General features: G+C 43.6%; 1 protein-coding gene across 7 annotated transcripts in view; it reads left to right on the forward strand.

The window, feature by feature from the left end:
* Positions 1 to 18949, forward strand: part of GBF1 (golgi brefeldin A resistant guanine nucleotide exchange factor 1) — a 420074-nt gene that overhangs the window by 370603 nt on the left and 30522 nt on the right. For 5 of the 7 annotated variants that reach the window (XM_034435246.3, XM_087872323.1, XM_087872321.1 and 2 more), the window contains one exon: positions 5364 to 5566. In XM_034435246.3, the coding sequence (XP_034291137.1) occupies positions 5364 to 5566 (203 nt within the window). The remainder of the gene's footprint in view (positions 1 to 5363; positions 5567 to 18949) is intronic. The other 2 variants (XM_087872320.1, XM_087872322.1) reach the window with 1 other exon arrangement.

Raw genomic sequence — 18949 nt, forward strand, 5'->3', positions numbered from 1 at the left:
AGGGAAATGAAGCGTCGGAGAAGACGCCTGGAGGGCGATTAGAGATCCTCCCAATCCGAATCTGACCGAACACAGTTAAGAACCCATATTAGGTCTTATCTTGTGGCAATGGAAGTGGCAAAGCGCCAATATTTTGCTGCTCTCATTGCATCTGCAGAAAATCGCCCAGCCGCTCTTTTTAGAGTGACCCGCTCTCTCCTCAATCATGGAGTGAGGGAGGACCCCTTGCAGGGCAGAGCTGAGGATTTTGTACAGTTTCTGCAAGATAAAATCACTCAGATTCGGACTGGGTTGGACTCTACTGGGCAGAGTCTGACGAGTCGACAGGGGCCTGTCCTGATGGGTTGAATTTGAGCTTGTTTTGATGGATGAAGTGGACAGGATCATGGGTCGACTGGGTGCCTCCACATTTTTATTGGACCCTTGTCCCTCCTGGCTCGTTTCTGCAGCCAGGGAGGTGACTGGAAGCTGGATGCAAGCGGTTGTCAATGCTTCTTTGAGGGAAGGGGTCTTCCCCGCCACACTCAAATAGGCGGTGGTTCGTCCCCTCCTCAAGAAGCCCACCCTGGATCCAGACTCTCTTAATAACTATCGTCCAGTCTCCAACCTTCTCTTTATAGCGAAGGTTGTTGAGTCTGTGATGGCACAGCAGCTCCCGCAGTTCCTGGAGGAAACTGACTACCTAGACTTGTACCAATCGGGTTTCAGGTGCGGTTACAGCATGGAAACGGCATTGGTCGCCCTAGTAAATGATCTCTGGCAGGCCAGGGATGGGGGTTGTTCCTCCATCCTGGTCCTTGTTGACGAGGGGAAGAGAGATCCACCCCGAGGCCCCTCACTTGTGGGGTGCCTCAGGGGTCGGTTCTCTCCCCTCTGCTCTTTAACATCTATGCTGGGTGAGATCATTTGTGGTTTCAGGGTGAGGTACCATCAATATGCTGATGACACTCAGCTTTACATCTCCACCCCGAATCACCCTGGGGATGCCCTTTCTGTGATGTCCCACTGCCTGGAAGCGGTTCGGGCCTGAATGGGAAGAAACAGACTCAGACTCAACCCATCCAAGACTGAGTGACTGTGGATACTGGCATCTCTTGATCTAGTGGCCCCGTCATTAGTGATGGGAGGGGAGACCCTTACTCCCTCAGAAGGGGTCTGCAATCTGGGGATCCTCCTGGATTCACGGCTATCCCTAGAAGATCATTTGATGGCCGTGACCAGGAGGGTTTTTGCACAGGTACACCTTGTGCGCCAGTTGCGCCCTTTCCTAGATCGGGATGCCCTTGCCATGGTCACTCATGCCCTTGTTACATCTTTGTTTTGTTTTTGTAAGCCGCCCTGAGTCCTACGGGAGAAGGGCAGCATATAAATTACATAAATAATAATAAATAAATAAATGCTAATAAGCCAGGGAGATGGTTGGCCTACAGATTAAAAAAGGATAAATTAATACAGCAAATTCAAAAAGACTTAGATATTTGGGCCAAATTACAATTATCCTTAATACGTAGAATAGCCGTGATAAAGATGAATGTATTACAGGGGTGAAATGCTCCCGGTTCGGACCGGATCGCCCAATCCAGTAGCGATGGCAGTGGGGGTGGTTCAGAGAACCGGTAGCAAAAATCCCTGCGCCTCCCCCACCATGCCCAGCTGAGTCACATGATCATCAGAGGCTTTTTTTTTTTTTTACTTTTAAAAGCATTTTTTCTACAACCTCTTTTGACGAAAAAAAGCTTTTAAAAGTAAAAAAGAAAGCCTCTGATGATCGCGGGGCTCAGCTGGGATCCTCAGAGCCTTTTCAAAGCATTTTTTTCTGCAGCCTCTTGGTCAAAAAGGTGGTAAAAAAAATGCTTTGAAAAGTCTCTGACGATCCCAGCTGAGTTGCCTAATCGGCAGAGAGGCTTTTCAAAGCATTTTTTAAAAAAGAAAAAGTTGGCCACGCCCACCCAGTCACATCCCCACCCCCACCAAGCCACGCCCACAGAACCAGTAGTAACACATTTTACATTTCACCCCTGATGTATTGCCTAAATCAGTGGTCCCCAACCCCCGGTCCGCGGACCGGTGCCGGGCCGTGGAGTACCTGGCACCGGGCCGCGCAGCGGCCGGGGGACATGAACGCTGCAGCGCAAAGGCTCCTGGGCCGTGTGCAATGGGCCGTGCGCAAAAGCTCCTGGGCCGTGCCCCCACCCCTGCGCGCGCTCAGCGGGCCGCGGCGATAAAAAGGTTGGGGACCACTGGCCTAAATTATTATATCTTTTTCAATCGATACCAATTAGACTAGGGAAACTGTTTTTTGAATATCTAAATAGAATGATAGGTAAATTCATTTGGCTGGGGAAAAAAGCCCGAATAAAACGTAAACTTCTGCAGGACTCCAGAACCAAAGGAGGATTTGGCCTGCCCGATTGGGAATTATATTATCAGGCAGCTGCAATAACTTGGTTAAAAGATTAAGAAATAAATCCAATTAAGAAATAAGAATATTAATATTGGAAGGGCATGACCTCCAGTTGGGATAGCGTGCATTCCTTTGGGAAGGGAAAATTAAGACACATACATACTTCCAGAGACATCTAGTGTGAAATGTTTTGATCGATACTTGGAATATTATAAAGAAAAATCGTTATATGAAAGTTCCAGTTTGGATATCAATGATATTCCAATGTATTGGATTTAAATAAAATAGTAAGATATTCGGACCTATTAGATGAAATTGGAAATTTAAAGTCAGAACAGGATCTAATAAAACAAGGAATAAAAATTGACTGGTGGCCATACTTACAGATTAAAACAAAATATAAAAAAGATAAGGAACAATTTGGCATATACAGAGAACAATTGGAATTTGATAAGATATTATTAGGATCCGGGAGGGAAATGATAATAAAAATGTATAATTTTTTATTGAAATCTAAAATGGAAGAGGAAACTGTGAAAGAAACAATGATTAGTTGGGCAAAAAATTTTGGACATAATATTCATTTGGATCAATGGGATAGATCCGTGATGGCGAACCTATGGCATGCGTGCCACAGGTGGCACATGTAGCTATATCTGTGGGTACGCCAGCTCAGCTCTGGCGCGCATGTGCGCGCTGGCCACCTGATTTTCGGGCCTTCTGGGCCCACCAGAAGTAGGGAAACATGCTGTTTCCTGCCTCCGGAGGGCCTGGGGGGGGGAAGGCCCGTTTTTCTTCCTCACCTGGCTCCAGATCCTCTCTATGCATCTGGGGAAGGCGAAAACAGCCTTCCCCACCTCCTGAAGGCCCTCCTTCAGGAGACCTGAAATGGCCCATTTCCCAACTCCCGGTGGGACAGGAAGTGACGTGTTTTGCTCTTCCCCAGCCTCCAGAGACTCCTATCTGGCCATCGCGTACCAGGAGTGTACCAGTAGCGTACCACGGAGGGTTGTGTGCGCATGCGCAGGGCGGGTTGCATAGAATTATGGGTGTGGGCATGCACACGCACGAACCTCCCTCACCCCCCCTTCCTGGCACGCGATGGTAAAAAGGTTAGTCATCACTGGGATAGATTATGGGAGAGAATTTACAAACTAACAGTGTCAGCTGCTTATAAAGAAAATCTTTACAAAATGTTCTACTGATGGCATTTGCCACCAGTGAGATTGGCCAGGATGTTCTTCAATAGGTCTCCGAATTGTTGGAGGTGTGGACACAAACAAGGGACATTCTACCACATGTGGTGGACATGTCCTAAGATTAGGAAAGTTTGGGGCAAGATTAAAAAATGGCTGGATGAAATAATAGGGCAGAAGATAGAAAGAAAGCCAGAACTGTTTCTCCTGGGTATTCTGGAAGGGAAAATGCAGAAAAGTATACAATATATCATATTACATATACTAACGGCAAGTAGAATTGTGATAGCACAAAATTAGAAACAACCACACACCCCTCCAGATCAAATCATAATAAAACAAATATACAAATGTGCAGAGAAAATGAAGGAGAGGGAGGACACCGAGTACTATTTAATATGGAATATAAATGGTATTCCTGGCTGGAGAGTAAACATTTAATGAAATGGTGAAATGTAAAATTTAAGGGATGTTTTTGTTATGAGATCGAATTGCCTGCAATTTCTGCAGGTTCGAATCTTACCAGGCTCAAGGTCGACTCAGCCTTCCATCCTTTCTAAAGTAGGTTAAATGAGGACCCAGTTTGTGGGGGCAATAAGCTGACTTTGTATAAATATACAAAAGTATGAAGGCTATTGCTTAATGCATTGTAAGCCGCCCTGAGTCTCCGGAGAAGGGCGGCATATAAATCAAATTAAAAAAAAAATAATAATAGAAATCAAGATAATTTAAATAAAGATGTAAGTTTAAGATAGAGATATTTAGAACTAGAATTTGTGTAAAGAGGTTAAATAGGTTAGAGATACCGATGCAGAAAAGTTGTTGTTAGTATTGAAAGTTTGATGTTTATTTTTGGTTGTTTATATTTTTTTGGTGTGTGTGTGTGTTTCTGTGTTTTTCTTGCTTTTTTTGTGTGTGTATTATGTTTCTTTTTGTACTGTGTATTTTAATCTTTGGAAATTTAATAATTTTTTTTTTAAAAAAAATCCTGGCTTATAGTATTGTTAAAATGTATCTAAAACAAATGGTAGCCTCACTATATGTGTTTTTATAAAAGTCAGGTATAGATTAAAAATAGATTAAAAATGAGTTAAAAATATAAAAATACTTAAAAATATTTTTTAAAAAATTTACATATTTAAAATTTTTTAAATATTTACAAAGTATTTTAAAAAAAGAAAAACCTAATTTACTTTTGGAGGAGCTCTTTACAGCCATTGCTGCCATCTTAGCTCCACCCCACTGTTTATTTTAAATTCTTAAAGCTTTTAAAGAAACAGGGTGTTTTTTTCTTATAATAAGGATTGAAGGTGCTTATCCAGTGTTTCCAGCCTTCTCATTTTGAAGGCATCTAACCTCTTTAAAGTAGTTTATAGGCAATTTCTAAAAAGTTACTAGCAAAGGAAATGCAAACACAATGTCCTTTGGAACGCTCCAATTACAACTACAATTTCCTCAGTTTCTAGTTGGCTTATCCTTTGGAGACTGCTGTCTTGTGTAGCCTCATTTAGAGAAAGAACTGTAAGGAACACAGTTTGGGTGGTCTCATGTCACGCTTTGCCCAGATAGGATTAAAGGAGCTGATCTATTTTTTAGTTCCCTGTTCTTAATCACAGTCCACCACTTTTCCCCAGAAGTTACTCATTTATTTAATTGGGCTATCTTTATCTAGCTCTAGATAAAAAGGAGCCCATATTAATGTGGAAATACTGAAAATTCAAGTTTCACAAACTTTTAAGCACCGTTGTATATTGTGTTTATAGGGTGTAAATCCCAGGAGAAAAGAGGAAAAAATCATAAATACGACTCCAAATCAGCACGGTTTAAGAAGAAAGCAAAGGAAAACTCTCTGAGACACTTTAAAACCTCCAGCCAACATCAGCACCGTTCCACTAGTGAAGATGAGGATGAGGATGAGAGTGTCCCTGCCAGTTATCACACTGTATCTTTACAGGTTAGTCAAGACGTAAGTATAGCCATGATTTTTTCCTCTCCCTGTGTTTTTTCTAGTGTAATATCTATAAGTTAACTAGATACTTATTCACATTGTTTTATCTTGTGTGACTTTTAAAACACAAATAGAGAGGGGAAAAGAGAAACAGATTTGAATCAGAATGTCAATGGGGCCTTTCCTATAATTAGGAATATTATTTATTTATTAAACTTCCATCCTGCTTTCATTACTTTATAAGTAACTCCAGGCAGTAAACATACACAATACTCTTTCCTTTTCCTATTTTCCCCACAACAAAACCCTGTGAGGTGGGTTAGACCAAGTGAGTATTTCATGCCAAAGGTGGGACTGGAACACACAGTTTCCTGGTTTCTAGGCCAGAACTTTAATCACTATACCAAACAGGCTCTGAGGAGCAGTTTGGATTGGATTATTAGTTAGAGAAGGGAGCTCTCTCCTTGAATGCTGTAAACTAAGCATAATCCCAAAGTTTGAGTGGATTTATGCGAGTGGTAATTCAGAAAAGATAACAAAATATGTATTTTAATGGATTTTTTTTTTTTTTTTGCTTTAATTTATATGCCGCCCTTCTCCGGAGACTCAGGGCGGCTTACAATGCGTTAAGCAATAGCCTTCATACTTTTGTATATTTATACAAAGTCAGCTTATTGCCCCCACAATCTGGGTCCTCATTTTACCTACCTTTGAAAGGATGGAAGGCTGAGTCAACCTTGAGCCTGGTGAGATTTGAACTTGCAGTAATTGCAAGCAGCAGATGTTAATAACAGTGCTTTAGTCCACTGTACTACAGGCTCTTATTTAATTGGGCTATCTTTATCTTTTTGAAGATGTTTAACAAGAAATAAAGAAGATTGTTTGATGCTTGTTATTAGCTTGAGATTTTAGTGTTCATTATTAAACTAGGTAACATTTTCAGTGCCAGAAGGGAGTGCAGTTTGCTCTTGTTAATATACAGTGGCTTTCCCTATCAGTGGCAGTGGGAATGTTGATTTCTTCTTGGTAGTTCTTTTATTAATCTGTTGTTTACTGTTTGATTGTTGATCAAGTGCACTCTCTTGAATAGTGCATAAATGTTTATGTGTGCCTGTTGAAGTCCGAATTGTCTTGAGTGCCAAGTTTCCATGAATTTCCTAACATTTTTAAACTTAGCTTAATGTCAGATCCTCACAGTTTCCCAGTGGAAACTATGGTTAAGTCTATTCATGTATTGTAAAATTCAGGAGCTTTCATCATGTCTTCTGTTAGTTGGCACATGCAAATACAACAAGCAAGATATGAAAAAGATGCAAAATTATACGGTCTTTATTTAGAAATTACAGATTTGAATAGGATACTCATGGGAACAGAGGATAAAATAATTTTTAAAAATCTATAGTTTTCTGCTTAGCATTGAATTAGAGGAAGAACAAGTAAAGGAAACAATGATTGCTTGGGCAAAAAATTGTGGATGTTCAATTGAGCTCGATAGATGGCAACAGTTATGGGAAAAGAACTATAAACTAACAATGTCCACTGCATATAAAGAGAATCAGTATAAAATGTTTTATAGATGGCATGTGCCTCCGGAAAAATTGGCAAAAATGTTTAAAGACAAATCAGCTAAAAGTTGGAAATGCCATCAAATACCAGGATCTTATTATCATATGTGGTGGACATGTTCAGAAGCTAGAGACTATTGGAGCAGAATTAAAGACATGGTTAGAAGAAATGATCCAACAACACATTGATTTAAAACCTGAGCCATTCCTATTGGTATATAGTACCAAAGAAAATTAGTAAAGAAAATATATACATATAATAACTACAGCAAGGATAGCATTTGTGCAAAGATGGAAAGCAGAAAAAAATCCTATACATTGCCTATACATCTTCCAATCAAATGAATATACATGCTTTATCAAAAGATTATGACCGTTCAACCCACTACAGCACAATCAACACAAGCTATCAAAAATAACACTGCTATATATCAAAAACATCTCAGAATCAACTAACATAATATTACAACACTATGGCATTATAATAGTACACAAACAAACTAAAGCCTTCCAAAACTTCCAAGAGACCCAATAGCCAAAGGAATAAAAAAGGAATAATCTACAAAATTTGGTGTAAAGTCTGTAACAGTTACTATGTAGGACAAACAGGCAGAAAACTAGCAGAACATGAACAATCCCTTGTTCTTCCATTTCTTATTTCCCTTTCAATTCCCCCTTGTCTGTAAGTAAGTCTTTATATCTAAAAATATTTCTAAAATTAACCATATTTGGGTGTATCAATGCTTCCATTGTTGATAACCATATTGGAATTTTCAAATAATATTTATCTCTAACCTTCTCCCACACTAATAACAATGCATTTCTTACATAATGTCTATGAAAATACGTATCTTACTTCTGCCATATCATAAAAATGGTATGGCAGGAGCCTGAGTGGCGTAGGAGGCTAATGCCTCCTACGCCAGGCAGCATTTAGCAGCAGGCAGCATTTAATAGGGGCTCCCGAGGTGGCTCGGGAGTTCATGGCTTCCATGACGGCCATGGACCTGACCCAGCTAATTCATGACCCTACACACATAGGGGGAAACACACTGGACCTGGTTTTTGTCTCTGGACAGTGGTTGAGTGATCTTGAGATAGGGGATATAGTCATCGAGCCCTTGTCATGGTTGGATCACTCTCTCCTTCACCTTGACCTTCGAACCGCGGCACCCCGCCGCAGAGAGGCGGAACCGATAAGATGGTACCGCCCCAGGCACCTGATGGAACCTGATAGGTTCCAGATGGAGCTTGGGCCAATTCCTGAGGTTCTGGCTCACGCCTCAACTGGAGACCTAGTGGCCACCTGGGATAGGGTGGCCGCTGGAGCTCTGGATCGGGTTGTGCCTTTGCAGCCTCTGACCCGGCGCTGATCTCATTTGGCTCCTTGGTTTACTGAGGAGCTGAGGGAGATGAAGCGCCGGAAAAGACGCCTAGAGAGCAGTTGGAGGGCTAGTCTTTCTGAATCGGACCGGACACTGGTAAGATCTCATATTAGGAATTACCGAGTGGCGATAAAAGCAAAATGTACTCATTTTGCTGCTCTTATTGCGTCATCAGATAATCGCCCGGCCCCCCTTTTTAGGGTGACCCGCTCCCTGCTCCACCAGGAAGCGTGGGAGGACCCCTTGGAGGGAAAAGGCGAGGATTTTGTTCAGTATCTGCATGACAAAATCACTCAGATTCGGGAAGGTCTGGCCTCTGACTGGGTAGATCCAGCGAGGGTGACGGAGGCAGGTCTTGAGACTGTTATCTGGGATGAGTTTGATCCTGTGACCCCAGATGACGTGGACAGGATTCTGGGTAGATTGAACGCGACCACATGTCTGTTGGACCCGTGTCACTCCTGGTTAGTGCTGGCTTCCCGGGAGGTGACGCGAGGCTGGCTCCAGGGGATTATAAATGCTTCACTGGGTGAGGGTGTCTTCCCCGCTGCCCTTAAGGAGGCAGTGGTGAGGCCCCTCCTCAAGAAGCCTTCCCTGGACCCGGCAATATTGTCTAATTATCGTCCAGTCTCCAACCTTCGTTTTGTAGCGAAGATTGTTGAGAGTGTGGTTGCGGGACAGCTTCCCTGGTTCCTGGATGAAGCGTCGTATCTGGATCCGTTCCAGTCGGGTTTCAGGCCTGGGTACAGCACGGAAACGGCATTGGTCGCGTTGGTTGATGATCTCTGGAGGGCTCGGGACAGGGGTTGCTCCTCTGTCCTGGTCCTGTTAGATCTCTCAGCGGCTTTTGATACCATCGACCATGGTATCATGCTGCACCGGTTGGAAGAGTTGGGGGTGGGAGGCACCGTACTAAGGTGGTTCTTCTCCTTTCTCTCTGACCGGTCGCAGTCTGTGTTGACAGGGGGGCAGAGGTCGACCCCGAGGCCCCTTATATGTGGGGTGCCGCAGGGATCGGTCCTCTCGCCTCTTTTGTTCAACATTTATGTAAAGCTGCTGGGTGAGATCATCCGTGGTTTCGGGGTGAAGTACCATCAGTATGCTGACGACACCCAGCTGTACATCTCCGCCCCGGACCACCCCAATGATGCCCTTGAAGGGATGTCCCAGTGCCTGGAGGCCATACGGATCTAGATGGGGAGGAACAGGCTCAGGCTCAGGCTCAACCCATCCAAGACCGAGTGGCTGTGGTTTCCGACGTCCCGATATAGTCAGCTGGTGCCATCGCTGACCATTGGAGGTGAACCATTGGACCCCATGGATAGGGCTCGCAACTTGGGCGTCCCCCTGGATTCACGGCTGTCTTTAGAAGAGCATTTGACGGCCGTGACCGGGAGGATTTTTCATCAGGTTCGCCTGATTCGCCAGTTGCGTCCCTTTCTAGATCGGGACTCCCTACGCACAGTCACTCATGCCCTCGTTACCTCTCGGCTGGACTATTGCAACGCTCTCTACATGGGGCTCCCCTTGAGGTGCACTCGGAGGCTCCAACTGGCGCAGAGTGCGGCCGCGCGGGTGGTTATGGGAGCGACGTGGAGTTCCCATGTAACACCTCTCCTGCGCGAGCTGCACTGGCTCCTGGTGGTCTTCCGGGTGCGCTTCAAGGTTCTGGTCATCACCTTTAAAGCACTCCATGGTTTAGGACCTGGTTATTTACGGGACCGCCTACTACCACCAATAGCCTCCCACCGGCCAGTACGCTCCCATAGAGAGGGGCTCCTCCAGGTGCCGTCAGCCAAACAATGTCGGCTGTCGGCCCCTAGGGGGAGAGCCTTCTCTGTGGGGGCACCTACGATCTGGAACGAGCTCCCCCTGGAGATACGTAGGATCCCGGATCTGCGCACCTTCCGCCGCGCGCTTAAGACTCATCTATTTCATCAAGCCGGCCTGGCCTAAATCTTCCCCCTTTTACATGTGGAAATTTTAAATTTGTTTTAATTATAGGGTTATGGGTAAGGCGTTTTAAATTGGCGAGCCATTTTGTATTTAATTTTCTTTTAACTGTATTTTAATGTTTATATTATATGTTTTTTTAATCTTGGCTGTTCACCGCCCCGAGTCCTTCGGGAGAGGGGGCGGTATAAAAATTTAATAAATAAATTAAATAAATAAATAAATAACATCCAGCTGCCTGCAATTACTGCGAGTTCAATTCTCACCAGACTCAAGGTTGACTCAGCCTTCCATCCTTTCTAAGGTGGGTAAATTGAGGACCCATTTTGTGGGGGCAATAAGCTGACTTTGTATAAATATACAAAAGTATGAAGGCTATTGCTTAACGCATTGTAAGCCGCCCTGAGTCTCCGGAGAATGGCGGCATATAAATCAAATTTTTTTTAAAAAATGCATGCCATCCCAATTGCAAATCATGTCCTTCCAAAGTTAGTAATCTTATATTTCTTAATTTGATCCATTCTTTCATCCACGTCAATGCTGCTGCCTGGTAATATAATTCCCAGTTAGGCAATCCAAATCCTCCCCTTATTCTTGCATCTTGTAGCATCTTTATATTAATTCTCGCCTTTTTCCCCTGCCGTATAAACTTCTTCATTATTTTATTGAGATGTTGAAAATAAGTCTTCAATTTTTATGGAAATTTTCTGAAATAAGAACAATTATCTCAGTAGTATATTCATCTTGATTATTGCAGTCTTTCCCATAAGTGATAATTGCAAAGTTTTCCATTTTTCCAAGTCTTTCACAATTTGTCTTTTAAAATTATAATAATTATCCTCTTTTATTGTTACGCATACTTGTATTCCTAATTATCTCACTTTTTTCACAATTTGTATATCTAATTTCTTCCTTAATTCTCTTTTTTGTTTTTCTGTAGTATTTTTCACCAATATTTTTGTTTTTTCTTTATTTATTTTTAAACCTGCTACCTCTCCATATTCCTCTATTTGTTCTAATAATTTGGGTCCTGTTCTTTGGGGTTCCTCCAGAATAAATATTAAATCATCCGCAAGGGCTTGTTATATATATTCCTCTTTTTTAATTTTCATCCCTTTTATTTCTTCATTCTGTCTTATATTTCTATTTAGCACTTCTAGAGTCAATACAAATAACAATGGACATCCTTGCTTTGTTCCTTTTGTTACCTTAACTTTTTCTGTCATCTCTCCATTCATCATTATCTTGGCTGATTGTTTATTATATATTGTTTTTATAGTATTCATAAATCTTTCTCCGAAGTCCATTATCTGTAGTTGCTTTATCATAAACTGCCAATTCACATTATCAAAAGCTTTCTGTGCATCTAGAAATATCATCGCCATTTGTTTTTCTGAGTGTACTCAGAAGTATTCAAAATTATCCTCATATTGTCTCTAATTTGCCTTTTAGGTAGAAACCCATTTTGGTCCATATGAATAAATTCATTTAATAATCTCTTTAGTCTATTCGCCATTATTGAAGTGAAAATTTTGTAATCCGCATTTAACAATGAAATCAGTCTGTAGTTTTTTCTTAATTGCAAGTCTGAATCTTCTTTAGGTATAAGTGTTACATAGGCCTCTATCTACGAGTCTGGCATTTTTGCTTTCAATAAAAGTTCATTAATTAGTTCGAGCAATAACACCTCTTGAAATGTCTTATATAGTTCCACTGGTAGTCCATCCGGACCTGGTGTTTTCACATTTTTTTGTTTTTTAATCGCTTCTGTTAGCTCCATCATTGTTATTCTTTCTTCTAACATTCCTTTGTATTGTTCAGGTATTTTAGGTAAGTCTGATTTTTCTAAAAATTGTATTATCTTCTCTTCAGATAATACAATTTATCTTTATTATCTCTTGATAATAAAGCTTTTCATAATAATTTTGAATTATTCTCTTCTTTTTTTCACTTCTATAAAGTATTTTTCCCTTTTCATCTTGTAAGTATTTTATTGCTTTCTTCTCTCTCTCTCTTTTTATTTTATATGCTAGCCATCTTCCCGGTTTATTTGCATTTTATTTATGCAAAAATATTTGTTTGGGTGCTCTTAATTTATTTGCCAAAAATTCTTGCTCATTCAGGTTTATTTCGTGTTTTTTCCTTTCCATGTGTTTCTTAATTTTGTTGCTTTGTGTGTCCTTTTGTAAATCTTTCTCTAGTTATACTCCTCTTCCAATTTCTTCTGTATTTGTCTTTTTTTTTTCCTTTCCCAGGTATGTTATTGCCAAGCCCCTAATATATGCTTTCATTGTGTCCCATACATTTTGAAGTGATGTATCCTCCTTTTTATTAATTTTGAAGAAAAACTCTAATTCCTTTTCCATAGTCTGTTGAAATTCTTTTTCATTTAATATTATTAGATTCAGTGTCCATCTTGTCTTTTTCTTCTGTCCTTTCCAAGTTATTGTTATTGGGTTGTGGTCCGCCCAAATGTTTGTTTCAATGTTTACTTCTTTATGTTATCTATAAATTCTGTTGAAATCTATATCATATCTACCCTCGACCACGACAAATGTCTATTTGAATAAAAGGTGTATTGTTTTTCTTTCAAATGTCTTTTGTCTCCAAATATCTTGAATACTTAATTCTTCAATCATTGTAAAAAAAAGATTTTGGGAGAGTTTTTCTGGGTTTGTTATTTGTCTTTGTTGTTTTATAGTCCAACTCCGCATCCATTACAGTGTTAAAATCACCCATTATACATTCATAATCCAATTCTATAATTTTCCTGTGCAACTTCTTGTAAAATTCTTCTTGTTGGAGCGTATAACACTATCAAAAGTATTTGTTTAAATTTCATTTTTATTTCCACCATTAAAATCCTACCTTCTTCATCCTCAAATATTAATTTAGGCTCTAGTTTTTCTTTAACATCCCCTCTTACTTTGTTGTATCAATGAAGTAAATATAGCTCCTAATTTTGAGTGCTCTAATAATTTTGTATGTTGCTTTCTAATATGTACTTCTTGTACGCATATAATGCCCATCTTTAGGCTATTTAATCTGTTGAAAATTCTGTTTCTTTTTGTCGCCAAATTCAGTCCATTTTCATTTATTGATATTGCTTTTATCTTTATTATCTTTATCTTTATTTGATTTATATACCGCCCTACTCCCGAAGAACTCAGGGCAGTGAACGATGATAAAATACATAAATACAAAATTTAAAAACAGAATAAAACCGAATTCAACTATTTGGCCCAGACAGATTTAAAACACCCCAATCATTTAAAAACAGATTAAAATTTTCATATTAAAAAGAAAAAGGGAAAAGATTAGGCCAGGCCCACCTGGTGGAATAAAAAGGTCTTGAGAGTGCAGCAGAAGGTGCGCAGATCCGGGATCCTCCGTATCTCTGGGGGGAGCTCATTCCAGATAGTAGGTGCCCCCATAGAGAAGGCTCTCCCCCTAGGGGCCGTCAGTTGACATTTTTTGGCCGACGGCACCTAGAGGAGCCCCTCTCTATGAGAGCGTACCGGCCGGTGGGAGGCTATTGGTGGTAGCAGGCGGTCCCATAGATAACCAGGTCCTAAGCCATGGAGCACTCTAAAGGTGGTAACCAAAACCTTGAAGCATACCCGGAAGACCACCGGGAGCCAGTGCAGCTCGCGCAGGAGAGGTGTTACATGGGAACGCCATGTCGCTCCCATTACCCGCGCGGCCACACTCTACGCCAGTTGGAGCCTCCGGGTGCTCCTCAAGGGGAGCCCTATGTAGAGAGCGTTACAATAGTCCCGGCGGGAAGTGACAAGGGCATTAGTGACCATGCGTAAGGAGTCCCGATCCAGAAAGGGACGCAACTGGCGAATCAGGCGAACCTGATGAAAAATCCTCCTGGTCACAGCCGTCAAATGCCCTTCTAAAGACAGCCGTGAATCCAGGAGGACGCCCAAGTTGCGAGTCCTCTCTGTGGAGGCCAATGATTCGCCCCCAATAGTCAGTGATGGCGCCAACTGACTATATCGGGACGTCGGAAACCACAGCCACTCGGTCTTGGATGGGTTGAGCCTGAGCCTATTCCTCCCCATCCAGATCCACATGGCCTCCAGGCACCGGAACATCACTTCAAGGGCATCGTTGGGGTGGTCTGGGGTGGAGATGTACAGCTAAGTGTCATCAGCATACTGCTGGTACTTCACCCCGAAACCATGGATGATCTCGCCCAGCGGCTTTACATAAATGTTGAACAAGAGGGGCGAGAGGACCGACCCTTGCGGCACCCCACATATGAGGGGCCTCGGGGTCGATCTCTGTCCCCCTGCCAGCACAGACTGCAACTGGTCGGAGAGAAAGAAGGAGGACCACCGCAACACAGTGCCTCCCACCCCTAACTCTTCCAACCAGTGCAGCATGATACCATAGTCGATGGTATCAAAAGCCGCTGAGAGATCTAATAGGACCAGGACAGAGAAGCAACCCCTGTCCCGAGCCCTCCAGAGATCATCTACCAACGCGACAAATGCCATTTCCGTGCTGTACCCAGGCCTGAAACCCGACTGGAACGGATCCAGATACGTCGTTTCATCCAGGTGCTGGGGGAACTGTTGCGCAACCACGCTCTCAACAACCTTCGCCACAAAGCAAAGGTTGGAGACCGGACGATAATTAACCAACATTGCCGGGTCCAGGGAAGGCTTCTTGAGGAGAGGCCTCACCACCGCCTCTTTCAAGGCGGCGGGAAAGTCACCCTCACCCAATGAAGCATTTATAATCCCCTGGAGCCAGCCTCATGTCACCTCCCGGGAAGCCAGCACTAACCAGGAGGGACACAGGTCCAACAAACGTGGTTGCGTTCAGTCTGCCCAGAATCCTGTCCACGGCCTCAGGAATCACAGGATCAAACTCATCCCAGATAACATTCTCAAGACCTACCACAGTCCCTCCCTCTGAGACTACCCAGTCGGAGTCCAGATCTTCCCGAATCTGAGTGATTTTGTCATACAGATACTGAACAAAATCCTTGGCTCTACCCTCCAAGGCGTCCTTCCGCGCTTCCTAGTGGAGCAGGGAGCGGGTCACCCTAAACAGGGCAGCCGGGCGGTTATCTGATGATGCAATAAGAGCAGCAAAATAACTACATTTTGCTGCTTTTATCGCCACTCGGTAATTCCTAATATGAGATCTTACCAGTGTCCGGTCCGATTCAGAAAGACTGGCCCTCCAACTACTCTCTAGGCATCTTTTCCAGTGCTTCAACTCCCTCAGCTCCTCAGTAAACCAAGGAGCCAAATGAGATCAGCGCCGGGTCAGAGGCTGCAAAGGCACAACCCGATCCAGAGCTCCAGCGGCCACCCTATCCCAGGCAGCCACTAGGTCTCCAGTCGAGGCGTGTGCCAGAGCCTCAGGAAATGGCCCAAGCTCCATCTGGAACCTATCAGGTTCCATCAGGTGCCTGGGGCGGTACCATCTTACCGGCTCCGCCTCCCTGTGGCGGGGTGCAGCGGTTCGAAGGTCGAGACGAAGGAGAGAGTGATCTGACCATGACAGGGGCTTGGTAACTTTATCTCAAGATCACTCAACCACTGTCCAGAGACAAAAACCAGATCCAGCCTGTGTCCCCTCGTGTGGGCAGGGCCATGAATTAATTGGGTCAGGTCCATAGCTGTCATGGAAGCCATGAACTCCCGAGCCACCTCAGACGTCTCACCCACTGACAGCAGGTTGAAATCCCCCATGACCATAAGTCTAGGGGTGTCAACCGCCACCGCGGCGATGACGTTGAGTAGCTCGGGCAGGGCTGCTGCCACATGGAGAGAGGCAGGTACGTGATCAGCAAACCCATCTGAACCCCGTGACCCCATTTCACAAGGAGGGATTCACAGCCGGCCGTCTGAGGAACAGTGGCCTCCCTCGGTCTCAGATCTTCTTTAATGATAACCGCTACCCCCCCTCCCCTCCCCTGTGACCTTGGCTGATGGAATGCATGGAAAACCCGTGGGCACATTTCAACGAGGGGAAACCCCCCCTCCTGGCCCAACCAGGTCTCCGTAATACCTGCCAGGTCCGCTCCCCCCTCCTGAACAAGATCACAAATGAGGGGGGCTTTATTTACTATGGACCTGGCATTCCATAGCATCAGCCGAAGGCCTGGGCCCTGAGGGTCTGTGCAACCTGGGGAACGAGTGGAGCCTTGGGGGCTGGAGCACGCCACCGCTCGTAGACAGCGAGTGCACATTCCCCTAACATGATATGGCCCCCTGCTCCTGCCGTATCTGCCCCTCCCACCCACTGTATTGATGTTCGAAACACTATCCGGATGAGCTCTGACCCCGCTCGACCCCGGGTCCCCCACCCCCCACGCTGCACTTCACTGCCAGACCCGACCCTCCCCTTTGTGGGTTATCCCCCATACCCACAGCCTGAATTCCAATCTGACCCTCCCCCTCCCTGGGACCCCTTAAAAGTTTAACTAAAAATTTCGATAAAAAAACCCTCAACCCCCTGGTTTTCACATGCCACCTCTCTGGGTCCCAAAACCCATCATTGAGGTGGGCCCTCGATAATGAGGGCCACATCTGCGAGAAGGGGGAATCTTGCAGCGCAAGAAGATCCGCTGTCGTGTACATCTCCGAGTGCAGCGATGGAGGCACAGAGCATAATTAGGGGTCTCAAAAAAGATGTAGCATGGAGCCATTGTTCAATGATGTACCACTGGTATCTCTACTGCCCTCCCACGACAGTAGGGGGTCCTGACAATTTCATCCAATAGTCACGACATCCTGCCTGCCCTCTCACGGCGGGACCCTCAAGCAGCCATGGATCAAAAAAGTACTTCTCCCAATGGCAAAATCATGGTGTAATAAAGGCCCCCTCAGCAGTTGCATCATTTGGCTGACCCACTGTCGGAGGGAGAAGTCTATTGGTCTGTCAGTCCGTGAGTCATGCCGGGGCAAAGATGGAAGTCCTTGGTGTAGTCTTATACTCGAAGATCGTATCCGAGTAAATCCCGATGAAAAAGGGAAGGGGAAAAAGAAGGAAGGGGGGGAAGAGAGAACCCCTTCAGTCAAGGCCAGATAATAATCCCATTTTTGGCGTATACAATACCCGGGAGCGGGGAGGAGAGAAAGGGTTGGTATCCATGCAACGGGGAAACCCCTCCATCGCCCACCAGCCCTATTCTCCTCAGTTCTTCCAGGATAACAACCAGCTTCCAGACCCCAGCCTCCATTTAATGCCACAGGGGGCCTCCAGGTCCTGTGCAGCCGCCAAAGATCCTCCAGGAAGGGGTCTCTCATCTCCAGTCCCGAAAACAAACCGCTTGTGTCCCTCTCAGTCTCGCCCCCAGCAAGCCCCTTTTGCCGACAATAGAGTTTGGAAACAGCGTCAGTACTTCAATGGGGTGTGCTGCGGCCCAAATTAATATCCGGGCCGACCACGCCACCCCCGCTGATGCCAGCGCCACCATTCCCGGTTCCAAAGGGCCGCTGAGGTTTCCGAGTGGGGCAGACGGAATTCAACGGGCTGCCTGCCTGCCACTCACCACCACACTGCCGCCTTCGCCTTCACTTATTTCTTCTTCCATATTTTACTTGTTACTAGTTTTAAGTTTCATCGTTCTTGTCTCTCTTTGTTCCTTTGGCCCCTTTGATCTTGCACCTTCTCTTAGTGCTCTTTCTTTTTTTTTCATCTTTATGTTTAATTTCTCATGCTGCTCCCATCCTAATGGTCCACAAAATTGTTCATAAAATAACTTCACTTTTTCAATTGAATCCAATCTATGTCTTTGTTCTTGCCATGTCACCAAGATTCCTTCTGGTATTAACCATCTGAAACTCACTCCTTTTGTTATTAAAAAAATTGTTAAGAATTGATATTCTCTCCTCAAATCTCTAACTCTTTTAGATATTTGCCTCGGTACTATTATTTCTTTGTCTTTGTACTTCAATGCTGTACTTCTTGTTATTTGTAATATCTCTGTTTTTAGTGCTTTCTTTGTGAATCTTATGTGTACTTCTTTTGGTAATTTGTTTCTCATTGCATATCTTGTATGTATTCTAAAAACCTCATCAATCTCATTTAAAATCTTCTCCTTGGGTTCTGCCAGCATCTCAGCAATCACCTCTGGTAAATTTTCTCCTTTTTCCTCCTCTATATTTTGAAATCTTAGATAATAATCAGAATGGTCCATTTCCAACGAGATTATTGTTTTTTCTTGGTTTTTGTCTACTGAAATCAACTTTTCTTCTAATTCTTCAACCCTCTTTTCTGTCATTTCCATTTTTTCCTCTTACTTTTAAGTCCTGTTTCATGAAGAGACTGTATGAGATTTTTTAGTTCCAATGTCTCTGAAGTTTTTGTTTCTGTTGATGAGGGGCTTGCTGCTGGGTGTTGTGCTGTAAGTTTCTTCATTTTGATGTTGTCAAAGATAAATTTGTAATCTGCTTATGTTTTATTTGTAACCAAATATCTAATCTTCCCTGATGGTTGGATTTGAGAAAAATAAAAAGAGAGAAAAG

This window comes from Pantherophis guttatus, chromosome 6 (genome assembly GCF_059756535.1).
Source record: "Pantherophis guttatus breed Tessera chromosome 6, ASM5975653v1, whole genome shotgun sequence".
NCBI lineage: Eukaryota > Metazoa > Chordata > Lepidosauria > Squamata > Colubridae > Pantherophis > Pantherophis guttatus.